Source organism: Ranitomeya variabilis, chromosome 4, assembly GCF_051348905.1.
Source record: "Ranitomeya variabilis isolate aRanVar5 chromosome 4, aRanVar5.hap1, whole genome shotgun sequence".
Lineage (NCBI taxonomy): Eukaryota > Metazoa > Chordata > Amphibia > Anura > Dendrobatidae > Ranitomeya > Ranitomeya variabilis.
Genome location: NC_135235.1, coordinates 214698052 through 214716264, shown reverse-complemented (window position 1 = coordinate 214716264; position 18213 = coordinate 214698052). Strand labels below are relative to the sequence as shown.

At 43.8% G+C, this 18213-nt stretch overlaps 1 protein-coding gene and 1 long non-coding RNA gene across 3 annotated transcripts in view; both read left to right on the top strand.

The window, feature by feature from the left end:
* ATP1A3 (ATPase Na+/K+ transporting subunit alpha 3) overlaps nucleotides 1-16196 on the top strand; it is a 100703-nt gene extending 84507 nt beyond the window's left edge. For both annotated transcript variants that reach the window (XM_077259908.1, XM_077259907.1), the window contains exons 2-23: nucleotides 1702-1821; nucleotides 2055-2114; nucleotides 2218-2421; nucleotides 2562-2675; nucleotides 2834-2968; nucleotides 3384-3501; nucleotides 4038-4306; nucleotides 4752-4950; nucleotides 5053-5162; nucleotides 5284-5418; nucleotides 8267-8459; nucleotides 9794-9969; nucleotides 10713-10849; nucleotides 11669-11819; nucleotides 12451-12619; nucleotides 12713-12867; nucleotides 12972-13095; nucleotides 13713-13858; nucleotides 14248-14378; nucleotides 14983-15084; nucleotides 15504-15595; nucleotides 15985-16196. In XM_077259908.1, coding sequence (XP_077116023.1) covers nucleotides 1702-1821; nucleotides 2055-2114; nucleotides 2218-2421; nucleotides 2562-2675; nucleotides 2834-2968; nucleotides 3384-3501; nucleotides 4038-4306; nucleotides 4752-4950; nucleotides 5053-5162; nucleotides 5284-5418; nucleotides 8267-8459; nucleotides 9794-9969; nucleotides 10713-10849; nucleotides 11669-11819; nucleotides 12451-12619; nucleotides 12713-12867; nucleotides 12972-13095; nucleotides 13713-13858; nucleotides 14248-14378; nucleotides 14983-15084; nucleotides 15504-15595; nucleotides 15985-16013 — 3069 coding nt within the window. In that variant the 3' untranslated portion in view covers nucleotides 16014-16196. The remainder of the gene's footprint in view (nucleotides 1-1701; nucleotides 1822-2054; nucleotides 2115-2217; nucleotides 2422-2561; nucleotides 2676-2833; nucleotides 2969-3383; nucleotides 3502-4037; nucleotides 4307-4751; nucleotides 4951-5052; nucleotides 5163-5283; nucleotides 5419-8266; nucleotides 8460-9793; nucleotides 9970-10712; nucleotides 10850-11668; nucleotides 11820-12450; nucleotides 12620-12712; nucleotides 12868-12971; nucleotides 13096-13712; nucleotides 13859-14247; nucleotides 14379-14982; nucleotides 15085-15503; nucleotides 15596-15984) is intronic.
* A 380-nt stretch (nucleotides 16197-16576) lies between these two features.
* LOC143770352 (uncharacterized) lies at nucleotides 16577-17003 on the top strand. The gene is made up of 2 exons (XR_013214617.1): nucleotides 16577-16695; nucleotides 16802-17003. It is a non-coding gene; the product is annotated as an uncharacterized LOC143770352 (long non-coding RNA).
* The last annotated feature ends 1210 nt before the right edge of the window (nucleotides 17004-18213 follow it).

Here is an 18213-nt window from a genome sequence, read left to right as displayed (position 1 = left end):
GTACCAGGTGGGAGGGGGGAATGAGTAGGGTAGGGAGACTTGTCTGCCCGCAGCATAGAGCCATATAAATTCTTGAGGGAGGAGGAAAAGAGGGGTTTGGAATTACACACCCAAGCAGAGGGAGAAAGAGTGGCTGAGAATTCCAGCCTTGTGTTGGCAGGCAGAGGAAACTGCAGCTGAGAACCCTGTATGTGTAACTGTCAGGAAATAGGAAGAAATTCTGACTACTTCAAACACCCACAACCCAACCCCCAAAATGTCTGTTTTTGGGTGGGGTTTATACAAGCCAATGCTCCTTTTAGTTAAAGGATGCTCCGAATTTGCTAAAATTTGGTCTGAAAATTTTGGGCAGGTGCGTATGATGTCTCCCTATTTCGGCCTGACATCTTTGGGACCACTCAGACAGTAGAGCCTAAGTGTGACTGCTGCTCCCTCTGCAGCCTGTATAGTTCAGCCCTGGATATTTAGTACTTTATGGTAATTTCTTGCATAGTGTTTCGTTGTTGTAATCAATACCGACATCCTGTTTACATGCAACTTGCGACATTTCTATGGTTAATGGTTTCCTGTCATACACGCTGCCATATAATACATAAATGTATGCTAGAACAGAATGACGACACCAGCTCCCCCTTTGTACTGGTGCATATAGTTTCTGGTGCCCACCGTGTGCACTCAGAATTCTGCGGATCCAGCATGGTCCCTATACGGACACCATCTCCAGAGGTACTGTATGTATTACAGTATACGGTATATGTAGATCAGTGTGTGTGTGTGAATATATATATATATATATATATATATATATATATATATATTTTTTTTTTTTTTTTTATCATTATTATGTAATTTTTTTGTGCATATTTATTTATGACTTATTTTATATATTTTTGTACTTTCTATTTTATTCAGTAAATATATATATGTATACTAAATTAATAAAATAGAATATATATTATTGTCATTTGTATTTATTTATAAAATGAAAAAAGTAAAACTTAGTAAAATAAAAAAATTATATATATATTTTGTCTTACTATGTTTTACTTTTTTATTTTATAAATTAATAAAAATGACTATTATACATATAAAACAAATAAGAATATATATATTATTGTCCTTTGTATTTATTTATAAAAAGAAAAAAGTAAAACAGTAAAATAAAAAAATTATATATTTTATCTTACTATGTTTTAAATTTTTTCATTTTATAAATAAATGAAAATGATTATTATACATATAAAACAAATGAGTAAAATAGAAAATAAAAAATATATAAATCATAAATAAAAACATTTATTTTCTATTAAAATGTATTTATTATATATAAATATATAATATAGAAAATAAAAATGGACATAAAATAAAGCAATAAATCATGACTAAAAATGCACAAATTAAATAAATAAAAATGACAAATATACAATTATTATAATTTCTTTTCTTATGTTTTAGTTATATATTTTCGAGAAACATGCGCACTGAAAGTTTCATGGCGCCACTAAGTCACGTGATGGACCTTTGTTCAATCATGATTCGTTGGTCCATCCGCTCTCTGCCCTCATGGGATTTTTCTTCTATATGCTCAAAATACGTTTCGCTGTCGATAGAAGCTTTTGACGGACATTGTACGTGTATCATAAGACGCTTCTTGCATTATTGGAATTCTGAAAACCCTTTTTTTTTTTCCTTCTCCTGCAGTATGGCCGGTCGGATAGTTACCGTGTGGCCACCACACAGGACAATAAAGAAGAAGAATCCCCTCAGAAGGGTAAGGCTACAAAGAAAGAAATGGATGATCTCAAGAAAGAAGTGGCCATGGTGAGTCTCGCACACTACAGTAATATTAGTTCAGGGCACTAATAAGACCAGAATTTGGCCCCATACTTACGGTATTTCTTTGCCCCTTTCATCCATATCATTCCTTCCCCAAGGTGCAGTATGTAGAGATCTCATTTTTCATGAAGTCGTCGTCTTCATGTCGGAGTGGACTGAGTACTTCTCAGTCGTGTGCACCCCTTACTGCCCTTCACAAACTTTCTTTATGTTCTCAGACGGAGCACAAAATGTCGGTGGAAGAGGTGTGTCGGAAATACAACACAGACTGTGTACAGGTCAGTGGTTCACGATGGTCATGCCAAAATGTGATGCTACAGAGACATGGCTGAAAAGCAGGAGGCTAAGCCAAAAAAATGTGTTCACTTTTTGTTTCTCCAGGGGTTGACCCTCAGTAAAGCGGCTGAGATCCTGGCCAGGGATGGTCCCAACGCACTCACTCCCCCACCTACCACACCCGAGTGGATCAAGTTTTGTCGCCAGCTCTTCGGTGGATTCTCCATCCTGCTGTGGATTGGAGCTATTCTCTGCTTTCTGGCATACGGGATCCAAGCGGGTACAGAGGATGATCCCACAGGTGACAATGTGAGCAGATCTGATATATCTATAATTGTAATACTGATATTTCTGAGATGGCACATAAGGTGATCATGCTCCTTAAGGTGCTTCAATAAAAGTAATGAGTACTTCTTTCCTGACTTTCGATGTTTGTGTCCTTCATTTAGTTGTACCTAGGTATCGTTTTGGCCGCAGTGGTGATCATCACTGGCTGCTTCTCCTACTACCAAGAGGCCAAGAGCTCAAAGATAATGGAGTCATTCAAGAACATGGTGCCCCAGGTATGTATGGTGGTCTTGTATGGCATCATCCTGCCTCCATTCCTACCTTCGTAGGGTGACTTTTGTTTCCTACCACGAGTTACCTTTCAAGCATCGTAAATCCGTCCCCTACTTATCGCACTCTCACGACTATTGGTCCTTTTCATCCCTTCTCCTAGCAAGCTTTAGTTATCCGAGAAGGTGAAAAGATGCAGCTGAACGCTGAGGAAGTTGTGGTTGGTGACCTGGTAGAGATCAAAGGTGGAGACCGAGTACCAGCTGATCTGAGGATCATCTCTGCCCATGGTTGCAAAGTAAGTTACTATTCACAATAATCGTCCGTAATAAAATGTCCTGGAGACATCAATCATCTCCGTAGAGCATCTTATCACTTCCTGGTGATTTCCTTCCAAGTCGTATAGCTTCGTTCCTCCGTAGACCATGTTGCCGAATCGGTCCTATTGGCAAGTCTAGCGTCATCTTCCTTCAAGGCTTTTGTGTGCAGCCCATTACTCAACATCTTTCAAGCCTAAAACATATCAGTTACAGGACTACTTATTTAGAAGTGGACAGAATCTTCTTAAATATTCTGTATTAACCCCTTATTAGACTCAAGAAATTAGTTGTCTCTGATCCCCTTTCCAAAATATAATCTTTTTTTTTTTACTGTGTATGTATTTCTTCTGATTATTATTTATTCCATGTCTTCTTATCCTTCCACTCTTTTAGGTAGATAACTCTTCCCTGACTGGTGAATCTGAGCCTCAGACCCGATCACCCGATTGCACTCATGATAACCCCCTGGAGACACGTAACGTCACTTTCTTCTCCACCAACTGCGTTGAAGGTAATATTACTTTTCTCCCTCAAAATAATGTTGTATGTCATTAAGAAAGACTGAGGGTGGACACAAAATGAGAGCCCAGTGTTGGAAAAAGTTGACCAACAAGATAATTAAAAGGGTTTTCATTTTCCGGAAAACTCTTGTCCTTTGGCTGCAGTTTGTCTTAGTCACCCATTCCCAGGTCCATCGCTGAGACTTCACCATTGCCCCCAGTGTCTATTATTGTCTGCAATGCTGAAGTCACATTAGTGAGCTCAGCGGGTCATACCGTCAAATCACGCAGAACCACAGAGCTCAGTAATTGGCTGCAGCGCTGTCAACATGACATCGGCGCTGCAGACAATAACACTGGGAGCACTGATGGAGACTTAGCGCCGGAGTAAAGCACAGTTTGTCTATGATTATTTCTTTGGCCACTTTTAGAAGCATTATCGTGGCCGACTTTGCTTTGGGAATGTGGTATAGGTTGTCATATGGGACCATATGAAAATAAAAATAGAATGAAAACCTCATTGTCTACGTAACGGATGCACTTACAGGTACGGCCCGCGGAGTTGTCATTGCCACAGGAGACAGGACAGTGATGGGTCGCATCGCCACATTGGCTTCTGGTCTGGAATCCGGGAAGACCCCAATTGCCAAGGAAATTGAGCACTTTATCCATTTGATCACTGGCGTGGCCGTTTTCCTTGGAATCACCTTCTTCATCCTTTCCCTCATTTTGGGATACTCGTGGCTGGAGGCTGTGATCTTCCTTATCGGAATTATTGTGGCTAACGTACCAGAGGGACTCCTGGCCACGGTCACTGTAAGTACTGGAGACCTCCTAATTATAGCAAGCCATGATGTTTTGTAGGGGATCCCTTTACCGGGGTCCAAGGAGCTCTGCTTGGGTGGCACTACCTTAGCCCATGGCGAATCCAATGTATTTCCAAGAGGATCTGTACCACAAATCTGAAGATAACATTCTAATTTCTGCTACAGAATAGAAAGATATGACTTGGTTGTGATTGATGGGTGACATTTTGGCTTTGTGTGGACCCCACTAAAGTCCAAAACATATCTCTTGGTAAGATGCCACAACTATCTGTTTCTGGAGCAGCCTTCATAACACCTTAACCTTCAGACTAGAGTGTTAATGTTTTGGAGAAGGACGAGGCCATAGCAGCTGTGCATTGGTTGGGTTCCCAGTAATCGGACTTCCATAAATCAGATGTTACATGCACATGTTATAAATTCTCATCTTACCGCAGGTATGTCTAACTCTGACTGCGAAGCGTATGGCTCGAAAGAACTGCCTGGTGAAAAACCTGGAAGCTGTGGAAACTCTGGGATCTACATCCACCATTTGCTCTGACAAGACCGGAACCCTCACCCAGAACAGGATGACTGTGGCACATATGTGGTTCGACAACCAGATTCATGAGGCCGACACCACAGAGGATCAGTCAGGTATGGAAGCCATGCACAAAGCAAAAAAGAGATGTTTACACAGGGTACATCTTCTCACAGTCAACTCAACCGCTTCTTCTTCTCCCATGTTTCTTCACTTAGGTGCTTCATTTGACAAGAGTTCTCCCACCTGGGTTGCCTTGGCTCGCATTGCCTCCTTGTGCAACCGTGCCGTCTTCAAAGCTGGAAATGACAACATTCCCATCCTGAAGGTGCGTGACCTCGGCCGGAGCTACATGTCATTGGGTGGATGCTCGTCTTTTGCATATTTCCTCGCTGTCTGACAATATTCAAGTCAGCTTTGGCCCGTAACCTCACATGTCTCCTTTGCAGAGGGACGTGGCCGGAGATGCCTCTGAATCTGCTCTCTTGAAGTGCATTGAATTGTCTTGTGGTTCTGTCAAGGCAATGAGGGAGAAGAACAAGAAAGTTGCTGAGATTCCTTTCAACTCCACAAATAAATATCAGGTCAGTGACTGATGATCTATGAGAACCCAACTAACTCTACATCCCCAATTATACAAAACCGAGAAGCCAAATTTGGTAATTTGTTAAAAAATGTGTTCAGAAGGCAATGCTGCATCCCAGAGCGGGCATCATATAGACAGTTCCGGTAGCTTTCCGATCATCCCAGGTGATGCTCAGGGTGCCCCTTTTTTCTGTACAGGGACAAAGACCTACATCCCACTTCCTGTAGAGACCTAAAAAACCTGCTCCCACTTCCTGTAGAGAAACAAACACTTTCCCCCACTTCCTGTAGAGAGACAAACACCTGCCCCCCACTTCCTATAAAAAGACAAACCCCACCCCACTTCCTGTAGAGAGAGAAAGATCCGCTCCCATTTCCTGTAGAGAGACAAAGAGCTGACCCACGTTCTGTCGAGAGGCAAAGAGCCATCCCCACTTCCTGAAGAGACACAAAAAGCTGCCCCCATTTCCTGTAGTGAAACATTTGCTCCCACTTCCTGTTGAGAGACAAAGAACTTCCCCTACTTCCTATACAGAGCCAAACACCTGCTGCAACTTCCTATAAAAAGGCAAACTCCGACCCACTTCCTGTAGAAAGAGAAAGATCCAATCCCACTTCCTCTAGAGAGACAAAGAGCTGCTCCACTTCCTGTAGAGAGACAAAGAGCTGCCCCACTTCCTGTCAAGAGGCAAAGAGCTGCTGCATTTCCTGTAGAGAGACAAAGAGCTGCCCCACTTCCTGTAAAGAGACAAAGAGCTGCTCCACTTCCTGTAGAGACAAAGAGCTGCCCCACTTCCTATAGAGTCAAAGAGCTGCCCCACTTCCTGTCGAGAGGCAAAGAGCTGCCCCACTTCCTGTAGAGAGACAAAGAGCTGCCCCACTTCCTGTAGAGAGACAAAGAGCTGCCCCACTTCCTGTAGAGAGACAAAGAGCTGCCCCACTTCCTGTCGAGAGGCAAAGAGCTGCCCCACTTCCTGTCGAGAGGCAAAGAGCTGCCCCACTTCCTGTCGAGAGGCAAAGAGCTGCCCCACTTCCTGTCGAGAGGCAAAGAGACACCTCTACTTCCTGCAGAGAGATAAAGCCCTGCCTCAACTCCCTGAAGAGACACAAAGAGCTGCCTCCACTTCCTATAGAGACAAAAACCAGGCTCCTTCTTGCTGTGGAGACCTAAAGGCCTGCCCCCACTTCCTGTAGAGAAACAAACACTCCCTTCCACTTCCTGTTAAGTGACAAAGTTCCAGCCCCACTGCCTATAGAGACTTAAGACCTGCCCCAACTTCCTCTAGAGAGACAAAACAGACCCCCAAACCTCCTGTAGAGGGCCGAAGCCCCACCACTACTTCCTGTAGCGACACAGACTCGCCCCCACCTCCTGTAATCATTTTCGGTGTCTGTGCTGCTAGAGACAGCAGGCAGTGGATTACAAGTTTACATAATGGCCGACTCTTTGTAGAGATTTTTTTTTGGGTGGGGGGCATACAATACTTTTTACAACTCAGACCACCTTTGTTTCCCACAATGAAATGACCTATTGAGGTGTTGTCCAGGATTGGACAAACATCTTTTAAAAACAGTGCCACATATGTCCACAAGTTGTGTGTGGTATTGCAGCTGAGGTTCAAAACCAGACTCAACCAGTGGACAGGTGAGGCCATGTTTTTATGGGTTTTTCACCTGTACAACTCATTTATTCACTTTGACTTTAATCTCTCTATATACACTAATCAAAATGGGATTCAGTGGTGGTCCGAGATATTTCTACGAGCTGTTAAAAGATAATTTAGACTAGAGTTCCTCTTTAAGACAGCTTCCGGTGGTCTGATAACTCAGCGCCGTGTTCTCCGCGTGCATCCTTCACCCTCCTCTACCACCTTTGTCATCCTCTCTCTAGAGATTAGTCCCAGCTGCTGCAGGATCCCATCCTGATCCTTCTTAACATTCATTTTATAATAACATAAAAGCTTTTTAACTCTACCTCTCCGGCCTGGTACATCGCGTGCCCACATTACCCTAATCTCCGCTCATTGGCAGGACACAGAATAGAAGGCACGTGCAATAAATCTAGTATGTGGACACTAGTACATACTACAACATTGGACATACTACAACATTGGACATACTACAACATTGTATCTCTGCTAATTGCACATTTACCAAAACACTAAATATTGTAAATGAGAAGTGGCCAAGATCTCAGATAGCAAAAATTATAATTACGCTGATGGGTTTGTTCAGTGGCGGCCCAGTTCTGAACTGTTTTCCCTAATTGTTGTAACACTACCTGCAGCTACCAATAGAGGGAGCTCACTACACTTAAATCTTTATGCAGTTAGCTCCTCCTAGTGGTGACAAAAGGCAGCCAGAATTATATAATTTAGAAATTATATAATTATTTTGATAGATTTATTATAATACTATTCAGCTAATTTTTACCTTAAGCACAAAGTGATATAAATAAAGTAATGACGTAAAACATTTGCCAAGGCTGTCAGTGGAAGTCTACATACGCCCTTGAAGACGTGACTCCTGGCAGCTGCTAGTGTCAGGATACGAAGTATTCACAGTTAAAAAAAAAATATTGGACCAGAACCGGACCATGGAGCAATGGCATAAGGCGCCTGGTCTGATGAGTCAGGTTTCCATCATGCGCACAGCCGGTGGGTGTCCGTCACTTATCTAGAGAAGAGGGTCCTGGCATCATGTGGATGTGATGCCTACATAACCTTGTACAGACCACATGATGCCTGGACCTGATGCCCACTTGTCGCTATTATAATACCATCGCGAAGAACAATAAGGTGGAGCTCTACCCTAAGCTTCTTTATGTCCTGCTTGCTTGCTCCACAGCTGTCTATCCATGAGACTGAAGACCCCGATGATAACCGCTTCCTGCTCGTCATGAAGGGAGCCCCCGAGAGGATCCTGGATGTCTGCTCCACCATCTTAATCCAGGGCAAAGAGCAACCTCTGGACGAGGAGCTGAAAGAGGCTTTCCAGAATGCATACTTGGAGCTGGGAGGACTCGGAGAGAGAGTATTGGGTGTGCATTAAAGAAAAAACACGGGCAGGGTACAGAGATGAGCAAATCTGTTCAATACAAATCAAATTTGGGTCGAATTTTAGGAAATTTGCAATACCTGGAGAACTTAAATAATTTGTGATCCGTTGATCAAAAAAACGTTCACACAAAGCAGAAGATTGCATCATACAGAAAAGGGCTTCCCTGTAATGCTTTGCAATTAACACAACACACAACATGGCAAAGGAAACCAGTATGGGCTATCAGAGCCAGTAGACAAGCAGATGCAGGGAATGCAGCAACCCTCCTGATTGGCTTTGCTATTAGAGCCTGTAGAAAAGCAAAGGTATGGAATGCAGCAGCCACATCACATAACATAGCAAAGTCAAACAGGAGGGGCTAACAGAGCCAGAATTAAAGCAGAGGCATGGATTGCAGCAACCATATCACATGATACAGCAAAGCCAATCAGGAGGGGCTATCGGAGCCAGTATAAAAGCAGAGGCAGGGACCGCAGCTGCCACATCACATGATATAGCAAAGCTAACCAGTAGGGGCTATCATAGCCAGTATAAAAGCAGAGGCAGGGAATGCAGCAGCCACATCAGATGACATAGCAAAGCCATCCAGTAGGGGCTATCATAGCCAGTATAAAAGCAGAGGCAGGAAATGCAGCAGCCACATCAGATGACATAGCAAAGCCAACCACTAGAGGCAGGGGATGTAGCAGCCACATCAAATGATATAGCAAAGCTATTTGGTAGGAATTATCAGAGCCAGTATAAAAGCAGAGGCAGGGAACTCAGCAGCCATATCACATGATATGAAAAAGCCAATTAGGAAGGGCTATCAGAGCCAGTATAAAAGCAGAAGCCGGGAACGCAGCTGCTGGTTTTTTTTGTGAATCTGGAAAGAGAGGACATGACAGCTCTGGCATAATAAGGGCTATCATAGCCAGTATAAAAGCAGAGGCAGGGGATGCAGCAGCCACATCAAATGATATAGCAAAGCTATTCGGCAGGAATTATCAGAGCCAGTATAAAAGCAGAGGCAGGGAACTCAGAAGCCACATCACATGATATGGAAAAGCCAATCAGGAGGGGCTATCAGAGCCAGTATAAAAGCAGAGGCCGGGAACGCAGCTGCTGGTTTTTTTTTTTGTGAATCTGGAAAGAGAGGACGTGACAGCTCTGGCATAGAGATAGGGAGAGCTAGTTATAAAATACTGTTAAGATGAGATATAATTGCCTGAAGGCCGAGTCTGCACTGCTCAGAAATCCTCATGACAACACGTCTCGTGCTTTGCGTACTATTCCTATGTAGTGATCTACTTCTCCCTGTGTACCTCTCTCCAGGATTCTGCCATTACTATTTCCCAGAAGAACTGCATCCCAAGGGCTTTGCTTTTGATACCGAGGATCTTAACTTCAGTACCGAGAACCTTTGCTTTGTAGGACTCATGTCCATGATTGACCCACCCAGGGCAGCTGTACCAGATGCTGTAGGCAAATGCAGAAGTGCAGGAATCAAGGTGAGCTGGTAAAAAAAGGAAATAGTTTAAAAACTTATCACAGAATTGGACAAACAAGCAAAGTATACAACTTGTGGCTCTTGAGGTTATGGGAAACACCAACTCCCAGCTGGAGAGTCCAAATTAGAGGCCACTTCTTTGGGCATCACTCTGAAATTTCCACTGCTGGAAATGTCTGGGTCTTCTGCACTGGTTCTCCTTGCGGGCTTTTCCTGGGAAAATGTATGATAATTGTCTCTCTTCTAATGCCACCTACAGGTAGCTAATATCCTATTCATTAAAGAGCCTTAAATCACGATTAGAGATATTGGGCCATTAGCCACTTCGGCAATTTGTGGCCACTGGACAGGAGCCATGAACACCTCCTCTTACAAGACTTCATCCCCAGCCTTGTGCGATGTCACGTGGGCTTCACACTGCAATAACGTTGCACCAGACCAAGCGATCAAACCAAGAGCCTTAGATGCCATCAGATAAAAGGTGGTTCTCAGGGCTTCCGTTCAACGGCCATAGATTACTGACGCGACCGATGGCCCATGTCTTGCGAATTGATTCGCAGTAACTCTACCTATCTGTAGGAAGTTGTTTTGGAGTTTGTCCTATCTATGATTTCCACTTGACAAAAGTATTTGGTCAAACTGTAGTCTTTGGAGACACTAGGACCTTGGCTCAGGACTCAACGACTTATCAGAAGATGACGTTTGCGCGGTTTGCTCTCTTATCATCCTTATGTCTTGCTCTAGGTCATCATGGTGACTGGTGATCACCCAATAACAGCCAAAGCTATTGCCAAGGGTGTAGGCATCATCTCAGAGGGCAACGAGACTGTGGAAGATATCGCAGCCAGACTCAACATTCCAGTCTCCCAGGTTAATCCCAGGTAAAGCTAAACACCAATCAGGAACCAACAGGAAATAGGAACATGTGGATGTCTTACAAGGAGGATTATAGACCTAGGAAGCTGAAATCTGCACTCCTGCTGGGTCTTCAGACTAAGGAGGCCCCATACACAATACATAGTTGTTGGCCGAATGATGATTTGGCCAATCGTTCGTCTTTCCCCCGACTCGAAGAGATAGCCACTGACAGACTCCTTCTCGCCGAGAACAAAATGGGACATACTGGATCCTTATCTACCCCTACATCTGTCGGGGGAGAGTCAGGAGGCCCCTCATACAGGATAGACAATTTAATATCGTTAGTTTAATTTTTATGGGGGTCCCTAAGGAATATTCTTAAGTTTGAAATGTATCTCTTATCAAACAACTTCTCGATCATTAGGGATTTGACCACTGGGACCCCCTCCGATCCTGAGAACTGGGGCTCTGAAGTGCCCCGTGTTGATGGAGCGGTGGCCGATCTTATGGGAGTGCTGAAGACCAGGTAGTGTTGCACTCTTCTATCTCTGGAGGTCCCATTCACATGGGGTTCTTCAGAGTCTCAGTTCTTGGGATCGGTGGGGGTTCATGCAACCAAACCCCCTGAGATCGAAAGTTTTCATACTTGAGAATACCCCATTAAATCACTGCGCTGATCCTGCAATCAGCAGTTTAGCTCCAGTCAAGTCTGAATTTTCAAGTTTTGGACAAAGGAGCCCAAGGACATAACAGATGGAATCAAATCATTAGAAAGGAATGAAACCTACTAGTTGTCTTCATGTCCCAGTTTTCTATATGTAATTTGTACTTTGTCTCGGCAGGGATGCCAAAGCCTGTGTTATCCATGGTACAGACCTGAAAGACATGAGCACTGAACAGATAGACGAGATCCTGCAGAACCATACAGAGATTGTCTTTGCCCGCACGTCCCCACAACAGAAACTCATCATTGTGGAAGGCTGCCAGCGCCAGGTGAGGGCATAGCTGAAAATCTGATCACTATGCTGATTAGCGCACAAGTCATAGTGAAACTACCTGAAGAATTAAATACTTCCAGGCTACAATAAATATAATCTTAGCGCCACCTAGTGTACATAAAGGTATGAAAAATATATGTTTTTTATAACAACAGTACTTTTTAGTAGGTAGTAATATATGGCTTATTGATCTGCGGTGGCAAACCTTGAGAAGCCATCAGAAGAAGCCTAGATGTAGGCTGTCTCCACAGACATCACCCTTGGAACAGGGCCATGGTCCATCAATGTCATGGCATGATGCATGTGCTTATCTCTCCTGAGACTTATGGACTAAGCCTTAGGTAGATTCATGACATCGTAGGGCCTAGTAAGCACTAGAGGCGACAAGAATGCCCGGCTAAAGATGTGGGGACCGGCAGCCACGGAGGACCGGAACAAGGCAAAGTGAATCAAATTGCCCTTCTCTAGTTTGCTAAGATTTTTGCTCTAGTCCCTTTATATAAGAAAGGGATCTATATCACAGGAACATAACATTTCACCTTGGGTCCATGAATGACCCATTACCGGACCCTAAGGACCCAATATCTATGTACTTGGTCTTGGCATCATCTCTGCTTTTCTTGTAGGGCGCCATCGTGGCTGTCACCGGCGATGGTGTAAATGACTCCCCAGCTCTGAAGAAAGCTGACATTGGGGTGGCCATGGGAATCGCAGGTTCTGATGTCTCCAAGCAAGCAGCTGATATGATCCTGCTGGATGATAACTTCGCTTCTATCGTCACCGGCGTGGAGGAAGGTAAGACGGGATTAGGTTGTAGAGTATGGAGGTTAGAACATGGATGTCTCTGCTCATAGATACAACCTCACAAATTATATCTTCTCTACGTAGGTCGCCTCATCTTTGATAACCTGAAGAAGTCAATTGCCTACACCCTGACTAGTAACATTCCTGAGATCACCCCCTTCCTGCTCTTTATTATGGCCAACATCCCTCTGCCTTTGGGCACCATCACCATCCTCTGCATTGACTTGGGCACTGACATGGTGAGTAACGAGTCTGAGGAGTCGGTAAGGTCACCAAGAAATGAGTAACAGGTCAAGCCAGATATTGTTATGCCTAAAATTTCATAAAATAAACTATTCTCTAGGTTCCCGCCATCTCCTTGGCCTATGAAGCAGCAGAGAGTGACATTATGAAGAGGCAGCCAAGAAATCCTCGGACAGACAAACTGGTAAACGAACGATTGATCAGCATGGCGTACGGGCAAATTGGTGAGTCTAAGGGATGGTAGACCCTTCTAGAAAACAGCCACTCTTCCGCCAACCACCGGGATTAGAGAAAACTCTGATCTCATTCAGCACTCATTGATATGCTTAAGCCATTGGTGCTGATGGTTCACCATGTAGACCACACGATCAGACGATTGCAGGTTCAAGTCAGCTAACGGGAATAAAAACCAAAACAAAACAAAAAAGCTGAAAAAAAAAAAAACCGTTTTGAAGAATATTAAAAAGAATACAAATCACTCACTTTTCCCACTTCTTCAGTATCGCCACGTCCGTAAAAATTGGATCTGTCAAAATATAAATAGATTTAACCCATGAGATAAAAACAATCGAAACACAAGAATTTTCATATTTTGGTTGACACATCTCATCCAAACAATTCAATAAAAAGCGATCAAGACAACATACACCCCCCCACATCAACATGCCATAGAAAAAGCAGAAAGGAAAAAACAGGGTAAAAACGAAAATTGGTTGCGTTGGGAAACGATTAATGAATTGGTCCCAACAAATCTGTGATATAGGATTGATTTGAAAAATAAGTACACCTGTGGTTCCACTTTCCAGGATTGTGACGTTCCTCTTCCTACGTCTCCATTCAGGTATGATCCAAGCTCTTGGTGGCTTCTTCTCTTACTTTGTAATTCTGGCAGAGAACGGTTTCTTGCCATCACACTTAGTTGGCATTCGGTTAAATTGGGATGACAGAAGCGTTAACGACCTGGAAGACAGTTATGGCCAACAATGGGTGAGTGGTAAAAATCTTCTTCCAAATTTAGACCTACAGTATATAGCATGTACAGATGTTTGATAGATGTGGGTCCCACCTCTCGATACCTTCATCTGACTCCAGAACGGGAGTCCTCGACCACATCCAGCCATTGTGAACGGAGAGGAGTCTGCATGTGCCGTGTTCCAAATAAAACAGCTTGGCTCACTTTCTTGGCTGATTAGGAAGCACCCATAGAAGTGGGGAGTGAAAGTCACGCATGTGCAGGCTCTTCTTCGGTCACCAGCCAGGATGGGCGACCGCTCTACTTCTCGGGTGGGATCAGCATCTATCCTGAAATGTGACCTACCTGAGATATCCCAGGCTACACCATCTCTGACCTCATGTCCATTCTCTCCTTTCTTCAGACATATGAGCAGCGTAAGATTGTGGAGTTCACATGTCACACGGCCTTTTTCGTCAGCATTGTGGTCGTACAGTGGGCCGATGTCATCATCTGCAAAACCAGAAGAAACTCCGTGTTCCAGCAAGGCATGAAGTAAGTGACCTAGACAAAAATATTCCAGGTGCCACCATAGGAGAGTCACAAGAGGTGGCACTTGCCAAGGTAAAGCTTATTCCCAGATATGATCACTGATCCATTTCCGAGTACCCAATTGAATGGACTCCATACTTGCCATGGGGTGGGTTCAACCCAAAAGTAGGTGCCAGTCCCTATAGACTTTAAGGTCCTTTTCTGTTCCTCCAGGAGTGATAAAACTCATAGATTTCTGCAGAATTCAGCAGTCACCAGCGAGATGTGTATCAGGGCGAGTGTAGGATGGAGGAAGCTGTTAAAAGACAACAAAAGGATGTTGTGAATTATTTAGTTAGCACATTCGAGAGAACTGGTGCAGCACGAGATAAGCCATGGGAGGTTAAGATTGCAGAGGCGATTAATCCTGGTTCGTTAGTAAAACAGAGGCGCAGGAAGGGTGCAGGACAGAGATAAGGGAGAAAATGGTTCAGCGGTAGGGAAAGTGACTGACGCATGGTAGCGGTTGTATAGAACGATCAGCTCGATTGCTCCCTCCGTAAAGATGAAGACTCTTTGAATCACTATTATAATCTGTTTCATTCTTTGTATCTTTTTCCCCATCCAGGAATAAGATCCTCATCTTTGGTCTATTCGAGGAAACCGCTCTGGCAGCATTCTTGTCTTATTGCCCTGGGATGGACATCGCACTGAGAATGTACCCATTGAAGTAAGTAAGATGAACGTTAGTCATCCCAGAAGACACAGGGGACAGCTAGCCCTCTAATTCCCCCAGATACACATGCACATTCAGCTGAGCATGCATGTATTTTGTGTGGCGAGACGGGAATAAGCTGCTGTCAGACACCTCTGGAGGTGGATAGTCTAACATGACCAATCCTACTTTTCCCTGAAACCTGCCAACATGCAAAATTTGGGACACCCTATATACATGATCGGCCAGTCTCCCCAAAAATCAGATTTTACTATAGGGTCCCATAGGTGCCTGTCTTCAGAAATACACCAGTTTTTACACACACTTTCACCTTCTGTCAACCGCATAGGTCGAAGACTAATACTAGTAGCTAATAATCCATGCACTTGGAGATCTAATAAGCGGACTCATCCTTTCTTTCTGTTGTTGCGTAGGCCCAGCTGGTGGTTCTGTGCCTTCCCATACAGCTTCCTCATCTTTATATATGATGAGATCCGAAAACTTATCCTTAGGAGACACCCAGGAGGTAAGTGCAGAGTCAGGTTTTTGTGTATACACATGAAGGTAGTGATGATAATGTGATTGCTTCTCTTGTGGTGGTGGGGGTCCTCAGCGATCAGACACCTATCACCTACCCTGTAGATAGGAGATAAGTTATATGTCTGGGAATACCCCTTTAAATGGGGGTCAGGACCCAGTTAATGGACTGAGGGAGATAACCAAGTACAGTGCTCTGAATGGATCAGCGCATGCGGAGGATCCAAGTGTTGGGGCCGTCAGTAATCACCTGTCCTGACTCTCCCCTATAATTGTGCCGCCAAGCTTTGATTCATGCTGCTGGAGGTTTGGACAGCAGGAATCAAGTGACAGGGCCTTAAATACACTAACACATCTTTATTATTCATTTCTTTACAGGTTGGGTAGAAAAAGAGTCTTATTATTAAATTCCAAGAGACACATCTCCCAGACCTGGACCCTCTCCAATCTCTGAATCCCCTTTCCCCCCTCTCAACTCCCCACCCTTACCCCTTCCCAAACAAAGAAACAAAAAAAACAAAAACAAGATAAAAACAAAACAAAAAAAGAACCCCGACAAAAACAGCAACCACCACAGGATTTCAAGAAACGCAACGTTCGCTGTGAACCCACCTCCCAGCCTTCTGTTCCAGATTCCACTTTGGTTCTTTTTTTCGACTCATTTCTCTCCCCCCCCCCCTTTTTTTCTGTAAAATTATAAATATATATATATTATATATAAATATAAATAGAACCATTTTTTTCTTTTTTTTTTCTTCTTCTTTTTTTCCTTTTTATGACTTACTTTTAATGTTATATTACTAAGGAGGGGGAGAGAGAGAGAGGACAGTACCAGAAAAAAAAGTTAAAGAGGTGAAGGGATCAAAAGGGTAGAGGAAAAAGGCCATGGGGAAAAAAGTGAAGGTATGGAAAGGGAAGAGGAAAAAGGCAATGGGGGGAAAAAGTGAAGGGATTGAAAGGGAAGAGGCCATGGGGGAAAAAGTGAAGGAGGTGATTGGATGGAAAGGGTTGAGGAAAAAGGCCATGAGAAGAAAAGTGAAGGGATTGAAAGGGAAGAGGAAAGAGGCCATGGGGGAAAAAGTGAAGGAGGTGAATGGATGGAAAGGGAAGAGGAAAAAGGCCATGGGAAGAAAGTGAAAAGTGAAGGGATTGAAAGGTAAGAGGAAAAGAGACCATGGGGGAAAAAGTGAAGGAGGTGAAGGGATGGAAAGGGAAGAGGAAAAGAGACCATGGGGGAAAAAGTGAAGGAGGTGAAGGGATGGAAAGGGAAGAGGAAAAGAGACCATGGGAGAAAAAGTGAAGGAGGTGAAGGGATGGAAAGGGAAGAGGAAAAGAGACCATGGGAGAAAAAGTGAAGGAGGTGAAGGGATGGAAAGGGAAGAGGAAAAGAGACCATGAGGGAAAAAGTGAAGGAGGTGAAGGGATGGAAAGGGAAGAGGAAAGAGGCCATTGGGGATAAGAGTGAAAGAGGTGAATGGATCAAAAGGGAAAAGGAAAGAGGCCATGGGAAAAAAGTGAAAGACGTGAATGGATCAAAAGGGTAGAGGGAACAGGCCAAGGGAGGAAAAAAGTGAAAGAGGTGAAGGGTTGAAACGACTAGAGGAAAAAAGTGATTTGAGAAGAGAAGGTGGAGAGATGTCAAATTTACTGGGGTGGGAGGGGGCTGCATTAGTACTCTCTTCGTATTAACCTCTATGCTGCCAAAGGTTATGACCACGGCTCTTCGGAATTACTAGTAATGTGCTGTTTTATCAGCTTTGGGGTTCATTTTCGGGGATTTTCGAGGGTACCAGTAGTGGTCAAATGACTTCTCATGAACAATGTGTTTGGTGAACGGCCGTAGGGTTTTAAGGGGCATTAATAGGTCCCTGTTAACCCCTTAGACTTCCGGAGGGACCAGCTGAGCATCTCTCACATGGAAGTCTTCTATGTGTAATAATAACCCCCTTCACTCAACCACCCACCTACTATTCCTCCATATCTGATGTACTCCGTCTATACGAGAGTGAGCGGTACATGTATCCGTCCTGTGTATTAGGAGGGGGTGAGAGGTACGTGTCCACGTGTCCGTGTGTTTATTAGAAGGGGGCGATAGGTACACGTCCTGATGTCTGTGTATTAGGAGGGAATGACGAGTGGATGTCCTGACGTCTTGTATTTAAAGGCTGCGCGAGATACAGTATATGTCCCTATTCTTCACGTGTAATATGCCAACGTCTGCAGAAAAGTGGAACGGAGGGGGGTGGGGAGGTCAGATTTGGAATAAGTAGACATCACAAAGTTATACAAGTTAAAGCGGAACAGACAATATATCCAGGAGAACGTATAGCAACATAGTGGAGAGATAGGAAGAAAACGACAAAGTTAGAGCATCGTAGGCAATAAGAGGGACCCCGGAGAATCCAGATAGGTGGAGGCTTGTTTGCGTCTCGTGTCTGTTATGTGTCTCCACCCCCCCTCTTGCATTAGTTTTTTGTCAGGTTGTCAAAGAATGTTTTTTTTTTAATCTTGTGTTTTTCCTGCCATTTTCTGTGATTTACAAAAATAAATAATAATAAAAAATACCCCAAAAAACTGCAAATGGACTTATTTCTTTTTACTGCAGAA